Here is a 19,167-nt window from a genome sequence, read left to right as displayed (position 1 = left end):
CTCCTTTTCAATGACTTGCACTAAATAAACAAGCAAAAACTTCCTCTCCAACCACTTGAGGACATCCTGAATCTTGCTGACACAATAAAAGCCCAACCAGATCTAACCCAATGTCTTTTTGTGTTGCCAGAGTTTTGTGGGAGGGAACGGGGTTGCAAGGATAAGTTTGTAAATAGCTATGTGAATGTAATAATAATAATAATAATAATAATAATAATGGTTTCACATTTTAGCAGAAGGCTTGCAATTACAGGGGTGGAGGGTAGGTCAATTACATCTACCACGGTGCTCAACTGGGATTTATTTTATCAATCCCCAAAGTCAACCTCAACAGAATTTGAACTCAGAATGTGAAGACAATTGATATGCCCCTCAGCATTTTGTCTGACATTCTAACAGTTCTACCAGCTCACCACATTATGAATTATTATTATTAGTTTCCAATTTAGGAACAAGGCCAGTATTTTGATGAGGAAGGGTTTAGTCCAGGCCATCAAGCCCATTACTTGACCAGGGTAAATTAGATTTATCAACCTCAAAAAGATGTAAGGCATAGTTGGCCTTCATCCGTATGTGTGTTTATATATGTGTATGTGTGTGTATATTTATTCAGATGATGTAAATGTTTTATGTAAACTTGTGTGTATATCTCAGAGAGCATTGCCACTAGAATAAGGATAGCCTGGACAAATTACTGGCTTGCCAGTCCTCAGTCAAACTGTCCAACCCATGCCAGCATGGAAAACAGACGTTAAATGATGATGATATATATATAGTGTAAATGTGCACACACACACACACACACATGTATATAAAGTTGGTTATTCAGATGTGAATGAATTGCTTCTCTTTCCAGATGAACCAGCTTATCCTCACCTGAGAACTCTTCTTCAGTTTGATACAATAGAATTCCTCAATGTCTTGGCATTGGTAAGTCTGTTGATGAGTAACCAGCTTCTCTTTGAATGTGTTTTGTGTTGTTGGTGTTTGCATTTCTAAATGACAGACAGCCATGAGTTGTTGTTTTTGCTTTGGTCAAGCAGGTCTATGATCAAGGGCATCACAGCCATGACCATCTCTTTGTATGTAAGACAATCCAGGACTGTGTTATCCAATATGTGCTTTTCATAAATTGGTAGTGTGTGAGTTGTGGGTGGTTTTGGCTGCTGTTTCAACAAGTAGGGCAACCACATAGTGACTTTCTTTTGTAGCAGGTGACACAAACAACTCATACTGAATGGCATCAGCCTTTGCCAGATTTGTCTTGGATAGTATTACAGCCCCAGACTTTCTCCCTAGTGAAAGCAATGTATTGGACCCCAGCATATATATAGATTGGGCTTTCTAGATTTGTGGGGCTTCAGGGCAACTACCCAACATACCCATATCTGAAGACAGCATTGGTTGTGTATAGCAACTTTGTGATGGTCAAATGTGACAAATGGCATTGGGTGGTATCAACCGTAACAGTTGACATTGACCGATGACAGTGATACGTCTATTAAACATCACAACGGGTGGAGTTAATGGACATGCATGACATTAATCTTGTATTTTTGCTCTGTGAGAATAAGATACTTGACATTCTTGTATTTCTGCTTTATAAAATTCCTTATAAGATTTATCCTATTCTGTTTCTCTAACTCAGGCTTTCGAAGAACCAGAATTCAATACAGATGAAGGGTAAGAACCATTTACAATTAAATCATCTGGATCATTCTATTTTTCATTTTGTCTTCACAAAATTCTTGGTGGGAAGAGGGAGGCCCTGCGATAGAATTGGTAACCAGTTGGAAGGGTGTCATCTTTTATGAGCTTCTTCCCACAAACAGGGCCATCAATTCTGATGTGTACTGTGACCAGTTGATCCACCAGAAGTATCCAGCACTTGCTAATCATAAGTTGTCTTTCATGACAATGCTAGACTGCACACTTCTTTACAGACATGGCAGATGATGCTGGGAAATTTTGCCATACTCTCCATATTTAGCCAACCTTGTGCCTTCAGATTTCCACCTGGACAGACCTTCAACTCTGAAAAGGATGTACAAAATTCATCTGAAACAGTTTTTTATTAGTAAAAACAGAAACTTTTTTGAGCAGGGAATAATGGATCTGCTTATGAGTTGGCAGAAGATACTGAAACTGAACAGTAATTGTACCATTAATTGAATAAATCACTTGTCTTATTTTCCCTTCAAAAGGCAAACAAACTTTATAGCCAACCCAATACACACACATACACACAGTGTAGTAATGAAATTTAAAGGAAAGTTTTGACTGCTATTTCAAGCAAGTCAAGTAACATTTACACCAGTGAGGAATCTCTCATTCATTGTGTCAATGTTATTGTCTGATAGAGACTCTGGAATATTTTGTTGCAGGATCCAGAAACGCCAGAGAGTGATTGACATCCTATTACAGGTGATGGTTGAAAGTGTTGGATTCAATGTGAGTAACATAATAACCTTCATTGTCATTCTTTATTATTGTTAGTAATTTAGTTTCTACATCTGTTTACCTATATACCCCCTCTCTCTCTCTTGATATGTGTATGTGTACATATATACATACATACACACACACACACACACACACACATATATATATTGATTTCTTGTTTTCTTTACAAGACTTTTCTGTGAATTCCTTGAGATCTTTTCTGTTTTCAACCAAAATGGAGATGAACACCATCCTTTCCCATATATATATATATATATATATATATATATATATATATAAGTAATAATAACTTCATATTCAGGTAGACACCTTGTTGTATGTTGTTTAAAGCCCATTCACAGTATTTGGCTAATGTAATGTCATCAACAAATGGCAAATAAAAACAAGGTACTTTTAGAAAAGTTTACTGGAGGAGACACCTCTGCACCTATGGTGCATCATCACAGGTGTTTGTTCATCATCTCACCTGCAAAGCACTGGTGCATGATGGGTCAAAGTGAATGATCTAAATTAAAACCTCCCATTAAAATCCTTATATTAATTAATGTTCCAAACTTCAGATTGATAACAACAAAGTTATTTTGTTAAATTCTTTGTTACTTTCGAAATTAATTGAAACAAAGGCAGTGTATGCCAGAAATAGGGTAACAAAGGGGTTAAAGTGATCTAAATATGGTAATAAAAGAGTTAATTGATTTCGTATTTTTTCATTCATTATCTGTCTCCCCCCCCCCCTCCACCACCACCCCATTCGTTCAAGCTTTCATTCATCCTTTTGTTCTTTCTTTCATTCGTTGCAGCCCAGTCAAATTGGAACGCTGTTCACATTCCTCGCACGACAAATGGCAAGACATGAAAACACCATCTTAGTGAACCGTGTCCTCTTTGAGCAAGTACTTGAGTTCCTGTCAAACCCAGACGAGGCGACACGTCATGAAGAGAGACAACAAGCCATGATGGAGTTATTAATGGTTGGCGGCTTGAACATATTCAGTGACCAACGTCTTTTACAACTTGCTGAAAATGCCAAATTGTAAGTTGTTTGCTCGACAAAAAACAAAACGAAAAAGAATTTCCTTCAATTTCAGAGTTGTTGTTGTTTTTGTTGTTGTTGGCGGCGGTGGTGGTGGCGGTGGCCAGAAATTTTGGTGGGAGGAGGCTAGTCAATAGTGGCCCGTATAAAGCAGTATCCAAAAGTGATCAACGCCAAGGTCGCCTGACTGACTCCTGTGCCGGTGACGCATAAAAAGCACCCATTACACTCTCGGAGTGGTTGGCATTAGGAAGGGCATCCAGCTGTAGAAACCTTGCCTGATTAGATTGGAGCCTGGTCCAGCCGCTGGCTTTCCAGACTTCAGTCAAGCCATCCAACCCATGCCAGCATGGAAAACGGATGTTAAACAATGATGATGGTGATGATGATGATGTATATATGTATATATATATGTGTGTGTATGTACATATTTATATACATGTATACATTAGAATGTACTTATATATATTTCTATGGCTGTATCTTTATATTCACATATGTATGTATATGTGTCTATAAACACACACCCATTAAGGATTCGAGAGAAGAGAGTTGTTGCCATATTATGTTTGCATTAATTTCTCTTCCCTTCCTCCTTCACTGCATTAACACATAAATGAACCATTATTTGTAGCTTTTACTTATCAAGCATCTGCAAATATTGCATTTCATGTCTATTTACTAAACATGTGCCTACTCTAGTTTTTATTTTATATTTTATTTTTTCGTGCTTAATGAAGATCTTACCATTACCGATTTTTTTAAATTTTCTTTTTCTTTTCAATTCCAGTTACCGAGTCTGTGAGTTTGTCTATGAGAAGAACCACCATTATGACAAAATTCTTGTTTGTCACTTAAAAGACTACACCAGACGGGTAAGGGATGAAACCTGGATTGCTGCTAAAAATATCTGGCATTTTTTAGCTGTAAATGATTGCTTTATTTTAGGGCAACAATAGGACTTTCTCTGAAATTTCCTGTTGAATACAGGAACTTGTAGTCTCTTAGGTTATCTTTCCAACTTCATTTTCCTTTTTGTTTTGAAACCTTAATAATACTTAATCAAAAGAAGGAGAGTATCAGTGATTCCCTACAACACCACTGACACTGTGTAATAGTGCAAGGGATGTGAAGAGGAATCCCCAACACAGCAGTTCCTGCAATGGGACATAGCATAGGTTTTTCATCAAAATATATCAACAATATATTAGAATCAGTTGTATTAATTTTATCATTTTCCCTTTAAAGTTACCAATATTAAGGAGCTGATTGTATACAGTGTACTACAACTGTTCAGAAAAAGGTAAAAAAGGGGACAGACGGTAGCAATTAGTCAAAGAAAGACAGCAATGGATGATTGAAGTGCATGCATGATATACAAAATAAACCAGAAAAAGACAGAAAAGGGAACTGGAGAAGAGTCATAAGAAGAAAAGGATTCATAGATATTTCAGGAATCATTTTAGAAAGCATGGAATTGTTGAAGGATGCAGTGTACTGACAGCTAACAACTGTGATGTGTAGTTTATTCCATTCTTCAATAATTCTGAACTTCAAAACTATTCCTGAAAATCATGGGTGTTGCACTGTTTTTTGGATTTTATAAAAGACTTTCTGCCAAATTCTTACATTTGTGTTTCAGTAATTTAACTTCTTTTTTTTTTCACTTCACTTTGTTTATTTTCATCATTTTCTCTTCCTCAGCATATGGTATTTCCTTATATTAACCGCATCCTTCATGGAGATGGCTATAGTGCTGCTGAGAAAGAGTCTGTTAAAGTTGCTGCTCTTGAAAACTTAATTGTAAGCTTGTTTATTTTCTTTTTTTCTTCTTTCATATTTTTTTTAATCCAGTTCTTCTAAATTATTAATTGCATTTCTTAATATTTTTTAGAGAGAATTTGTTTTTTAATCTTTAGAAAAAATTGTGAGTTAAATTTGGTGAATAAAAACTGTGCTGAGGTCAACTGAGTATAAATATTATATATACATAAGAGAAAACGAGAGACCACAGGCTTTGTTTGACAGGATCCTCCAAGTAGGCAGTTGATATGATTTCAAAAGTTACAGGTTGGATGTTGGTTGGAGACTGTGTATGTGTGTATTTGTGCTTGTTGTAGTATGTGATGTTAAGTGGTGTTGTCTAAACAGGAGTAACTGACCGTGTCATTGTGGGGATTGAAGAGTTTATAGCTGTGAATTCTAGATAAATACTTTTTAATTAGTTTCAGGAAGCTTCTAGGTATGTTAGTGGAAACTTTTAAGATGTATGGAGGATTGAACCAGATTATTTTTCTCCCTCTGACTCTCTTTGGTCTCAGGAGTGAAAGTAGAGGGGGTCCTGTATATAAAAGTGATGATGATGATGATGATGCTTTCTTTTCCAGGATTTAGTGAACATCGACTGTAAGAAAGCAGCCAAAGTAGTCATCTTCAGTTTGTCTTGTAATCTCAGTGATGTGGTGGAACAACTGAGGAACAAACCAAGAATACTCTATGATTTTTTACAAGGAGTACTTTCATACAAGTGAGTATTGTCTTCAGCTGCTTCAGATACCAAGATATCAAAAATTGTCAAAGTGTAGTACAATGGTTTAGCATTTTTCAAAAGTGTAGTAAGTCCCACATACGACAGTTTTGCAAAAATATTTCCGACTGAAAATATCCTACATGCATGGAGTTATGGTTTTATGCATCCAACAAAGTATTATTGTTAAGCTGAAACTGTTGCTAATGTAAAAAGAAATGGAATGGCAAAACTATTTCTTCGTTTTCTGAAAAAGCAACATTTTGGACTTACGACACTTTTACTTAATAGCAACAACTTAACGATTTCTCTCTTGTCTGACTGTTCCAGGGAATCGGTTGGTAACCATGTCAACCCAGACAAGCAAGTCACCATAGAACCAATCATCTATGAACTCTACATCGACCTCCAGTGCCAGTTTCACACCAGTAATGTGTACAACTTCATCAAGAATGTCGATGGATACCGGCTGGAGGAAACTCTCAAGGTTGGTCACTTCAAATTTTTCTAAATCTGCTTTGATCTTCTCTTTTTTTTCTTTTTGCATTTTAACAAGCTCCATTGTCAATCATTGGCTGTATCTCAGCCATAATTATCATCATTATCGTTGTCATAAACTTCAGTATCATCACCAATTCAGCCCATTATCATCATCACTGCCATAAATTTCATCATCATCATAATTATCATTGTCACTATCAGCTTCATCATCATCATCATCCCCACCACTACTGCACTCATCATCATCATCATCATTGGCTTGCCCCCTAGTAGAATGGTCAGTGTCTTAGACCAAATGCCCTCCAGTACATATTCTGACTCTTCATGTTCTGTGTTCAAATCACACTAACATCAGCTTGGCCCTCAATTTTGTCTTTTACCCCTTCTAGGAGTTTCATAAAATAATGTACTTGTGTGTGGTTTCGATCTGTTACTCCCACCTTAATAAAAAACGCCAAACTCTAGTGCCTGGGATGCCAGAAATCCTTGTTATTGCTGGTCCAGCATCCTTTGTCCACCTGTTATAATTCCATTTCATATCTTGGATGCATTACAAGAATCAGACCAAGAACTGAATGGTACTTTGTTCTAACCAGCACCCCATCCAAAAAGATGAAAGGTAAAGTTGACCTGTGGAGGAATTGAACCCAGAACATAAAGACTCAAGACTACACGTTGCATTTTGTGTAAAACTCTTACAATTCTGCACTCCATCATATACTGTTGTTGTTTCTGTTGTTATTGTTGCTGTTATCTCTTCACCAGATCGTAAACAAATATGACATACCTTGTGCTTCTGCCCACATCTTGGAGAAAATGGGAGACATCCTTGGAGCATTCAACATAATGTTAGCAGTAAGTATTGGCAATTTTTTAAGGGAAGAATTTTTCTTCTTCGTTCTTGCAGTAACCCTTTTGATACCAACCCACTCAAGACTTCTTCATTCTATTATACAAAATCTTAATTTTAAAGTGAAAAAACTTTCCATCAAAATTCCAATTTCGTTTATGCTGCAAACACCATCTTAATAATGACACACACACACACACACACACGTTTCCCATTGCAATTAAAACCACTCTCTTCTTGTTTGGTGTGGATGATTTCAGAACATGACCAAAGTGAGGTTATCACCATACTCCTGAACAAATGAATCCCTATGCTTTGCAGTGTCATCCCTAATTCTTTTCCCTCTTTCTTTATAAACAGACTTTGAATAAAAAGGTCCACACATTTACGGATGCAATTCTTTCAAAGAAACTAACCAAAGCAGGTTTGTTTAAAAACTCTTTTATAATAAATCAATGCCAAATATACAGAGTGTGTATGTTATATAGACAAGCATCATCATTGTTTAAGATGGGTGAAAAGCCAGGGGACTCCATCAGATCACAACTATGTAGGACGTACCCCTTTGAGAATACCATATGCACCAATGATAACTGCATGGTATGTAGGATTAACTGTAGAATTAGAAATGTAGTTTACAGCATAAGATGCATGGAAGGTGCTTGTAAAGACATGAACATGACATACATAGGGGAGACATCTAGGAGCATTGCGGAACGACCAAATGCAAGAAAATATACTTGTCCTTTAATATTTAATATTTAATATTTCATTTATTCAATAAGACAATCAGTACTTCATTTCATTTTACTATATATTCTATATATTCCATATTCTATATCCTATTATAAGAATATAAATAAAACATAAGAAACAAGCAGTTGGAATTTTTTTGAATAATATATATATGTGTATATATACATTTTGTGTGATTATGTTCTTTTGCCCTTCCTCTCTTTCTCTCTCCTATTTCTCACTCTTCTCTCTCCTCTCACTTTCTCTTACACTCTCACTTTGTCTCCTCCCATCATTCACCCCTCTCCTCTCTCTCTCTGTTCCCTCTCTCTCTCTGTTCCCCCTCTCCTTCGCTCCTTAAGTTTGGCTGCTGTGACTGAACCAGCCTGTTTCACAAATACTTACATGCACACACTCACACCTTTAGTTAGTGTGTGTGTTTGTGTGTGTCATGCACACACACACACATGTGGATACATGTTGACTCTCAGTTCTTCATTCAGACGGAAATGATGATGATGATGCTGATGACTACAGCAACAATATATTTGTAACTGAAATTTCTTCGAAGAGGGACATCATTATCATCACAATCATCAACATCATCATCACTCCCCACCATCGTCATCACCACCACCACCACCGCCACCATCGTCTCCAAGTCAACATATCTCTTGTCATTAAAATTCTTTCATATCAAGAAATGACATCGTATTTCCTTTCAACCCTTCAAATATTTGTTTCTCTTTCCACAAGTTTATCACTGATTTACTCACAATTATATACATAACTCTGTGTGTGTGTGTGTGTGTGTGATTATACTCTTTTATTTATATACTTTATTCGTATATATAATTATATTCCTATATTTGTGGGTTTCATTTTCAAGCATATCACCATCATCTTTGAATGTGTGTGTCACTGCATGCATGTGTGAATATGTGTGCAAACTGCTTCATATATATGTGTGTGTGTATGTGTTTGTTTTTTTTCCTCTGTTTTGCAAGTTACTTGGGAAACTCACTCGTGCCTGTAACACCAAAATAGTGCTCAGTACATTCTGTGTAATGGTTGGCATCAGGAAGAGCATCCAGCTGTGGAAACTATACAAAAGTTGACATTGGACCTCAGCAGCTCACCAAATCATGTCCAACCCATGCCAGCATGGAAAATGGATGTTGAATGATGATGATGATGATGCATGCATGTGTGTGTGCCTCCTTGCCTTGAGATTGCACGTGATTCTCAGTCATACAAGCAGTGTCGGTCATTTCCAGTCTTCCCCAAAAACATGTCTGGCCTGGGGTAAATATTACCTTACATGGAAACAGGTGAGGGTTGGCGACAGTAAAAACATCCAGCCATTGAAAATCAGCTTCTCTTAATTCTGGTTCATGCAAGCATGGAAATGTGGATGTCAAAACGGTGGTGGGAGGGGTTTTGATGATAATGACGATGCTGATGCGGTGGAGGAGGGTGATTGTGATCATAGTAAAGATGATGAGGATAATGAGAATGATGACAATGATTGTGACAATGCTGCTGCTGATGATGATGATTTGTATTCTCTGTTCCATCAATTCTAGAGGCAGTTATTCAGCTCCAAGAAGTTCAAGCCAGTCTGTTAGTGGTGATCCAACTTTGTCAAAGAAACTCTGGGAAAATGGATGAAGGGAGTCGAGAGGTGAGTCTGTCATTATTAAACGCAATTTCTTTTGTGTGTGTGTGTGCCAGTGTCTCAAAACAGGCATGTAAAAAGCACCCTTGGTGACCTTAGCATTCTGCCGTCTGGTGGTGGTCTACTCTTGGGTAGGCCTTGTGCATGAGAAACGTTTCCAGCTCTCTCTCTGTATGACCTGGGGTGGGGCCCTATATCCTCTCCTGTCACTGTTATTTAGTTTACTGAAACTTCAGCCATCCATCGCTAGACTTGGATTGAACACTGGAGGGGTTTCCCCTCGTTGCCTTCTCCTGGCAGGTGGGATTTGAACTCAGAATGTAAAGAGTCAGACATTCCGATGATTCTGTGACTCTCCCACCCATTAGAGCAATGGAAAATGAAGTGTTTTGCTTAAGAACACAACTCAGTGCCCAGTCCAGGAATTGAACCCATGATCTAGCAATTGTGAGTGCAACTCCCTAACCACTGGACCATACACCTTCACACACACAATCAGTGATTGGGAACCCATTTGCCTCGTTAGTGTATATTAATGATATCTAAATAGATTTCAGAAAGAAAACTTTGCTCTGTAATTTAAAGAATTCTTTAACATTTTTTGCTACCATTTTTCTGTTGAAACATTCAGCTTTTGTTCCAATTGATTGTGAATAAGGTATGCAGCAAATTAACTGTCATTATTTAAGCTGATTTTTGGGAATGTTGATCAAAGGTTTTAATTTAGATCGCTTTAAGGAAGCTTCTATCATAGAAGGAAGCAGGGGTGGTCATGGGCAGGTTGGTGTCAAAAGGGTTAAACTTCTGGAAATATTGATAGAAAAAACATTTTGAATATTGTGTTGGCAACATTTTCTGAAATTCTGGTTTTTATTGAACTAGGCCATGTGGTTCCCATTGTTAGAATCTATGATGGCCCCTCAGAGAAAACTTAAAGACTTGGATGACCGAGAAATAATTACAGGTGAGTTGAATTGCTTAAATTCCTTGAAATTGTTAGCTGTGTGGACAAAAACAAAATGATCAGGTGGTGACATGGAGCAGTGGGAGGGGTCGTGGTCCTTCATCAAGAATAAGTCAGAGAAGAAATGTAGAAATACTGCATGAAAATGCAACATAACATTCCTTTCTTATATATTTGCGTAATTAGAAATTGGAATTTAAAATTTTATCTAAAGAAGAAATGGGGTCACCCATACCCTTAGCAGGCCTCACAGACTGAGCTGGTCAATCCAATAAATATCCCAAAATAATTGCTGCTGTTATGTTTCTTCTTTAACAGACATTCAGGAGTTGACTCACCATATTCTCAACAGTATGATGGGATACATAGCACTGCCTTCTATTTTACAGAAGATTATGCAGGTAAGTGAAGTTTCAGGCTAGTTTCCTTTTGATTTGATTTTCCCTTTGTGCTTGTATATTTGAATTTGTGTGTGTATACAATGGCTTTGAGGAAGCTATAGGATGTTGCTCAAATGCTGAGCTCTGAGTGCTCTGCTTCTTATAGCAGAAACAGCTGTCAGCTAATGGAGGCGATTATGTGACTCCTGTTCTTTTGTCTTTTATTAATTAATTAATATTACACCCTGTACTCTCCTGCTGTACGATAACTGAAACAAATTAAGAATTTTAGATATTAAAGATACAGATGTTATGTACAAGTTTACGAATCTATAAATAAATAACAACAGATGCAGAATGTGTCAGTTTATTTCAGCTGTTTCCAACGAATTTTTAATTCCAGCAGGTTAAGTGCCTAGTCAATGAAGACGTTTTTTGGTTTTGTTTCTTTCCTTCTTTTTTTTTTGTCCTTCTTAACTTGTGTAGTCTTTCTTATAAAAACGACTCAAAATGTTTGATGTTGTTTCTGATTCTTTAAGGACCCAGCATACAACACTGGCAAGTTTGGTGAAGTGAAAGAATTAATCCTGGGAATGTTAGAAACATACAACTATGAAGAGGTTAGTTCCATCGTTTTTTTCCTTCCTCCTCCACTTCTTTCTTTTTCCCCCTCTTCTTTTCTTTCTTCTTCCTCTTTTCTTTTTCCCCCCTTTTCTTGTTTCTTCTTCTTTCCTTCCTCTTCCTCCTTGATGAAGAGAGAGAGAGAGAGAGGACACATGCCAGTCTGAATGATCACCCTTCATGCGTCAGGTGATGTGTGTGTGTATTTCTAAGAAAAGGCAATGACTGCCCTAGATATGTATCTCTACATTGTGTCCTCTCCTTCCTTTCTGACAGACATTGATGAAAACCTGCAAGAACCTGTTGCATCATGATCTCCACCTGCACTTGAAGCGTCTGAGATCCGAGGCTGTGAAGGGTTTCATGCCCTGCACCGAGCACTGCAGCCTGTGCAACAAGACACTGTCTCATGCTGCCGATGCCGACCTCCTACTTATATTCAGGTGAGTCCCACAAATAGAAAGATGGGCCATGCATGTTGGCTGCTTGGTTGGAACATGGGTCCTCCTGTCTTTCAGTCTCAACTTTGGCTGTTTTGTATCAATCCTTCTGTTCATATTACATCATGTAGCGCTTGTAGATATATACGTCTCTCTCTCTCCCTCTCCGTATATGTATACATTTGTATGTATGCATATATATATATATATTTATACACCGGAATTAGCACATAAATGTGCAACAAGGTGGAGAAAAGAGTACTCAAATACCAGAGGTAGAGTAATATGCTTTATTTAAAAGTAGCAGAAATATAACAAAAACTGTATTCTGCAAGAATCCTAAGAAAGATTCTTGTGTCTTGAGGAAACTTGTTATCAACAAGCCTCAAGACAATATCCTGTAACAGTTAAGATAATGATTTCAAATTCTGGCACAGAGCCAGCAATTTTAGGTGGGGGATGTAAGTCAAGGACATCAACCCCAGTATTTGACTGGTACTTAATTTTATTGACCCCCAAAAAGATAAAAGGCTAAGTTGATCTCAGCAGGATTTGAACTCAGAATGTAAAGAGCCAGAGGAAATGCTTCTAAGTATTTTGTCCGATATGCTAACAATTCTGCCAGCTTGCTCCTTTAATAATGAAAATGCAGAGGGCCTGAAATTTGGGGGGGTTGGAGGTTAGCCAATTATTTCAACCCCAGTGCTCAACTGGTTTCATCAACCCCAAAATGATGAGAGGCAAAGATGACCTTGCCAATATTTGAACTCAGAATGTAGAGAGAGATGAAATGCTGCTAACCATTTTGTCCAACATGGTAATGATTCCATCAGCTTGCCACCTTAATAATAATAATAATTGATAATAATAATTTTGAAAACTATTTTAAAAATATACTTTTCTGATATTTTGTTTCTATACTCTTTGTTATTACTTTGTGTAACCATGCTGGAGCACTTCCAGTCAAACAAAAGAACACTCACATGGCAGAGAATTGAACTGCCAACCCTGCTTTGCTGTCACACACATGTCATCTGATCATATAATGGCAGGAATGCAAATTCATAGATTTATTTCTTTATTTGCATTTTTTGTATTATTGTGTTCTGTTTTCTGTTGTTCAAGATGTGGCCATAGTTACCACACGAGCTGCCTGCGTGGAATCGGTTCGTTGCACGTAATTGATGGTGAAGATTTTTGGAGCTGTTATTTATGCAGCAACTCAAAGAAGAAAGGTCGTACTCAGAGTACACGTTTCCACAGAGCCTCCACCTTGAGCTCCGTTGTTGCTCAGTCTAGTCACAGTGGGGCTCTGGCAACACAGACCAAAGAGGCAAGTAGCAACCCTTTTAACATTTAACCGTTTTCCATTCTTTTAAATTTCCAGTTTTTAATTAAATATGATTTAATTTCTGGTGTATACAATTAAAACAGTATTATTTATATTCCTTACATTTGTCAACAAAAAATATATATGCATAATTTGTTTATATATGTATAAAATGTATTAAAATTTCTTTAGATTTAATAAAACTGAAAACAATTAGGACTGTTTGTAAGTTTTAGAAAAAATATATAAGGAATTGGTTAATTTAAATTATAATAGCCATCTGTGTATTATACGTAATGTATTCACACTTTTTTATAGGCCAAATTACTGAAGTATTTATCCTGAGATAACATGTCTCATTGAATTGCTTTGCTAAAACACAACAAATATCAGAGAGAGAGGAAAATTCATGGCTCCCTCACTGGCTGCTGCTGCTGCTGCTGGCAGAAATTTTCATCTCAGAACAAACTCTGTAATAATTGGCCTATCAACTTCCAAGTGCACCAATCCACTCTCTTTGTTGCCCACAACAAGCATATTTCCCACTTTTTCTTCTTCTTCTTTCTCTTTGATCTTATTGTCTCCAAGACATGCTCTGGCGATTATCTGATGGTCACACTGAATCATTCCATTCCACAGGATTTAGCAATCGTCTTTCTCCTTTCCAGATTTGGTCATACCACATCTTTTTAATCTTTCCTGACCATAATTTCCACAGAGCTCCCAACGCATCAGTCTTGCTACACTCTCATGGCATCTTTTCTATTCACATTGTTATTATTATTATTGTTGTTGTTGTTCTTGTTATTGCTGCTATTTTTCTCCAGGAATACATCGACCCTCAGCATGCTGAAGCCTTTGAAAATTTACGGAAATCCATGAAAACCCCTTCAAGGGTAAGTCTCGTTCTGGCCTCTCATATTTCAGTCAACAATTACGGTGGTGGTGGTGGTGGGCAGGACAATGCAGATTGGAGCAGAGGGAGGTAGCGAGAGGGAGTGCAATGCTATAGAGTTAGCAGGGGGTAGGGGCTACTGGGGTGGGGGGTATAAAACCCCAGATAGCAAAGATTAAGTGCATTTGACACTCACTGCATGAACCCACAACGCTATGGACCAGGGAATTTTGTTTGAGAAGAAGAGTTACGTATCTTTTCTCTTTGCCTGGCACTGTGGCCAAGCTGGTGCACTGCTTTGTAGGGTCTAGTCAAATAAATAGACCCCTTTTAAGCTTGCTTTCCTTGTTTCAATACACTGTGTAATTATAGTGAAAAATATTGTGTGGTTAGACAATCCAAGGTCTATTTTATAGCATATTGACATAGAAATTATTTTTCTTTTGCCCTTATTTATGATTATATATATATAAAAATTAACAGAACAAAATAAAAAAATCCAAGGCTGTGAAAGATTTTAGAACATTTATAAAGAGAAGGTCTTACAGCTGTTTCCAGGATATTTAATATATCCCTTCATCAGAGACGGTCCGAGAAAATGGTTAAGCAATAGTTATTCTAGAGAAGATATGAAATAGCGAGTGAAGTGGAGGAATGAAAATAGACATGAGATATTCAGGGATATTGTATCTGCAGTTCCATTATTTAAGCAGAATGGTAGACATATAAGATTCCAGTACCTTGAACGTTCCAATAGCATTTAAAATTAGTCATTCTATTGGAACTTACTCACAAGGGATTGGAATCTTATACGTACACCATTCTGCCTGAATAATGGATCTATAAATGCAATATCCCTGCATTTGTGGGCCTTGAGCTAGTATTTAGCAGGGGGGGAGGGTTCAATCCCTTCTTGAAATTATGAAGCGTTATATATTTTATCTTTATCTGTCATCATTAGACTGTGGCCATGCTGGGGCAGCATTAATTTTCGTTAAATGAATTGATACCTGCTCTTCTCTTTTAAGCCTGGTTCTTATCCATCAGTCTCTTTTTCCAAACCACTTCATTATAAAGATGCAAACACACCAATGCCAGTTGACAAACAGTGGTTGGGACACAACACATGTATATATGTGTATATATATATACGTATATACATGTGTATATGGGTATATACATGTGTATACTTATGTATATACATATATATATATGTATATATAACTTTTTATAAGGAATATTCTAAAAGAATATGTAAGTGCTCTATTATTTTGAGCAAATAAATATATATATATATATGTGTGTGTATATTTTTATATTATTAATAAATTCATAAAATTATCAATAATCAATAATATAGCAGGAAATCAATATTTAAGATTAAAAATTTCGAAAGATATACATCCAATATGACATGGTAATATAATAAATTTAAAAATTTAAGATATACGAAATATAAGTATAAATATATATAAAAATATGAATGTAGATAAAGATACATGTGAATATAAATGCATATAAAAATTTATGCGTAATTGAGCATGAATATTATAAAGTCTAGAATCTAAAGAAAATTAAACGTTTGATGATCGTTTCGCGGATACTATTGTAATCAAAAGATCAGCATATTATCAATAATTCTGCTCTTCGGAGATGAATGGTATATGTAATAATAATCAAAATATTAAAAAATATTTAAAATATTAAAGTGTATACTGTCCTTTAAAGAAATTGTAAAATTAATCCTCCTATAATTTGGAAAGTTCATTTTTTTATCCTTTGTTGAAACATTAAGTGAAATATATAAATAAATAAATATATATATATAAATAAATAAATATATGCCAAAACATTTGAGAGACCTGCAAGACACGGATGTGGAGGTCTTCAAGACAAAACTCGACGCTTTCCTCTCCACGATACCAGACGAACCAATGGCTCGAAATGAGACACAGTTTAGGGCAGCGATGTCAAATTTTCTTATACACCAGATGTGCCATCAAAACTCCTGATTGGACCATGTCAGGTGGGGGAGAAAAGCCATGCAAGGAACGTGAAGAGAGCAAAGCATAAAGACAGAAAATCACGATGGTGCTCCAGCATGACCACACCCACTTGGCTGAAACCCATAAATAAATAAATAAATATATATAAATAAATATATATATAAATAAATAAATATATATAAATAAATAAATAAATATATATATATAAATAAATATGTATATATAAATAAATAAATATGTATAAATATATATATATATATATATATATATATATATATATATATATATTTTTTTTATTTATGTGTTTCAGCCAAGTGGCTGCGGTCATGCTGGTGCACCACCGTGATTTTCACGTTCCTTGCATGGCTCTTCTCCCCCACCTGACATGGTCCAATCAAGAGTTTTGATGGCACATCTGGTGTATAAGAGAATTTGGCATAGCTGCCCTAAACTGCGTCTCATTACGAGCCATTGGTTCGTCTGGTATCGTGGAGAGGAAAGCGTCAAGTTTTGTCTTGAAGACCTCCGCATCCATGTCTTGCATGTCTCTCAAATGTTTTGGCAGGGCATTGAAGAGCTGAGGTCCTCTGAAACCGAGGCTGCTGCAGTATCTCGTTCTTATGTGAGATGCAGTGGATGGTACCTTTGGCACCATGCAGTGGCGACCCGTGTGGGCATTCCTGTAGTACTTGATACCAAAGTTTGGCACCAGTCCTTCCAGTATTTTCCATATGTATATTATTACATATCTCTCCCGCCGGCGCTCCAGGGAGTAGAGACCTAGTGCCTTCAGTCGCTCCCTGTAGTTCATCTGTTGGACTGTGGCGATCTTTTTTGTATAGTGCCGCTGAATTGCCTCGAGTTCTGCTGTCCGCCTAACACTGTGTAGTGACCACAACTGAGAGCAATAGTCTAGGCGGCTCAGAACAAATGTCTTCCATAGAGTCAACATGACTTTTTGATCCCTTGTACAGAATGTCCTCAGTATCCACCCTGCCAGTTGTCTGCACTTTGCTGTCAACTTGACAATGTGCATGTGAAATGATGCATCACTACACATGTTGATGCCCAGATCTCTTACTGTTTGTGGTTCTGGGATTGCAGTACCTCCAGGCCCTGTGTATGCCAGTTGGGAGGTACTTGTGGTCTTGTAGCGCAGTACTTGAAATTTTTTTGCATTGAACTGCATATTATTTTGCTCTGCCCACTCATATATTGCATTTAGGTCATTCTGCAGGCTTACAATATCATCAGGATTCTTTATGGCCTGAGATATCTTTGTGTCATCAGCATAGCTAGTGACAGTGGCTCTCTGAGTGACCGTGGGCATGTCCAGAAGGGCCACTATGAACAGTAGTGGCCCCAGAACAGTTCCTTGTGGAACACCGCTCAATATTTGTGTTTCCCTAGATAGTTCTCCATTGGCTGCAACTGTCTGACTTCTACCATTCAGGAAGTCATGCAGCCACTCTCCTAATTTACCAGCTATGCCAAGGTTTCGCAGCTTGTGACATATCAAGCCATGATCAACTTTGTCAAAGGCTTTTGGAAAGTCGAGATATATCACATCAACATTTGAATGGTCAAGTAGCTGCTTCAGGACCCAGTCATAATGCTGCAAGAGCTGCGTGAGGCAGCTTCTACCTGGACGGAAACCATGCTGGGTCTCATTCAGCAAGTCATTTTCTTCTAGGAATGCAATCAATTTCCTTCTGACAATTCGTTCCATGACTTTGCTAATATGTGAAGTCAGAGAGATGGGCCTGTAGTTCCCAGCCTCTGCTCTGCTTCCACCTTTATGGATAGGACATATGGTGCCTTCCTTCAGCTTTTTGGGAAGTTTACCATTTGCAAGGAAACTCTGGAAGAGTATCCAGAGTGGTCCTGCTAATTCTTGTTTACACGACTTTAAGAGGACAGCTGGGAAACCATTGGGGCCAGTTTCCGAATTTGAGCTCATTTCATTTATGGCAGCTATCACATCTTCCTCTTCAGTGTCGATGTAGGTAATGGATGCAGTCTTTTTCTGCTGAGTGCTATTGTCAAAGAAATCAGCAGGGTTCTTTATCTGCATGTGACTCAGAGGAGAGGTGAAGACACTCTTGAATTGTGTACTGAGCACTTCACTTATCCATGTGGGATCTGCAGTCAGTGAGCCATTAGGCAGGAATAGGGGTCCTATCTTATACTGCACCGTAGCAGTCTACTTTGCAAATCTATAGAAAGCCTTGGGGTTTGTTTTTATGCTTTCTACTGCTCTCTTCTCCTTCTCTGCTCTCTCCTTTTCATGGGAGAGTTTAATTTTGTTTTCTATTTCTAACAGTGTTAGTTTTAATTTAGCCCTTTTCCTATCCTCCAGTTCTCTATTTAACTGGTTTGAGACCTTTATTCTGTGTCTCATAAGGATTTTCCTGTCTCTAGGAATTCTATTGGCATGTTTGCTGGTCTTTCTATATGGCACGTATTTGGTGCATATGTCTTGTATGGTTGACATAAAATGACTTAGTTTGAGGTCATTGTCCTGTATAGAAAGGCTGTCATGCCAGTTTTGATTTCGAATCTCTCTGCAAATTGACTTCCAGTCTGCCCTATGGAAATTCAGGTTGGATATTGCTTGAGTCCTCCTGGTGGGGTGGGTGTCGGTGGGTTGTCTGGGACCATACATAGTTAATTCTATAATGTTATGATCTGAGAGAGATGTGGGCGTTATTTTCACATGGATTAGGCTCACATTGTTTGTGAAG

General features: G+C 37.4%; 1 protein-coding gene across 4 annotated transcripts in view; it reads left to right on the top strand.

The window, feature by feature from the left end:
- Positions 1-19,167, top strand: part of LOC106867296 (vacuolar protein sorting-associated protein 8 homolog) — a 47,339-nt gene that overhangs the window by 23,164 nt on the left and 5,008 nt on the right. For all 4 annotated transcript variants that reach the window (XM_089339209.1, XM_014912136.3, XM_014912137.3 and 1 more), the window contains exons 26-42: positions 857-930; positions 1,649-1,683; positions 2,385-2,451; positions 3,264-3,496; positions 4,287-4,371; positions 5,201-5,299; positions 5,884-6,023; positions 6,354-6,510; positions 7,290-7,379; positions 7,735-7,798; positions 9,696-9,793; positions 10,670-10,751; positions 11,070-11,152; positions 11,671-11,751; positions 12,029-12,195; positions 13,318-13,525; positions 14,350-14,418. In XM_089339209.1, the coding sequence (XP_089195335.1) occupies positions 857-930; positions 1,649-1,683; positions 2,385-2,451; positions 3,264-3,496; positions 4,287-4,371; positions 5,201-5,299; positions 5,884-6,023; positions 6,354-6,510; positions 7,290-7,379; positions 7,735-7,798; positions 9,696-9,793; positions 10,670-10,751; positions 11,070-11,152; positions 11,671-11,751; positions 12,029-12,195; positions 13,318-13,525; positions 14,350-14,418 (1,832 nt within the window). The remainder of the gene's footprint in view (positions 1-856; positions 931-1,648; positions 1,684-2,384; positions 2,452-3,263; positions 3,497-4,286; positions 4,372-5,200; positions 5,300-5,883; positions 6,024-6,353; positions 6,511-7,289; positions 7,380-7,734; positions 7,799-9,695; positions 9,794-10,669; positions 10,752-11,069; positions 11,153-11,670; positions 11,752-12,028; positions 12,196-13,317; positions 13,526-14,349; positions 14,419-19,167) is intronic.

This window comes from Octopus bimaculoides, chromosome 21 (genome assembly GCF_046866305.1).
Source record: "Octopus bimaculoides isolate indiv1 chromosome 21, ASM4686630v1, whole genome shotgun sequence".
NCBI classification, from domain to species: domain Eukaryota; kingdom Metazoa; phylum Mollusca; class Cephalopoda; order Octopoda; family Octopodidae; genus Octopus; species Octopus bimaculoides.
The sequence above is the reverse complement of the archived record's forward strand: the minus strand, read 5'-3'. Positions and strand labels throughout refer to the sequence as shown.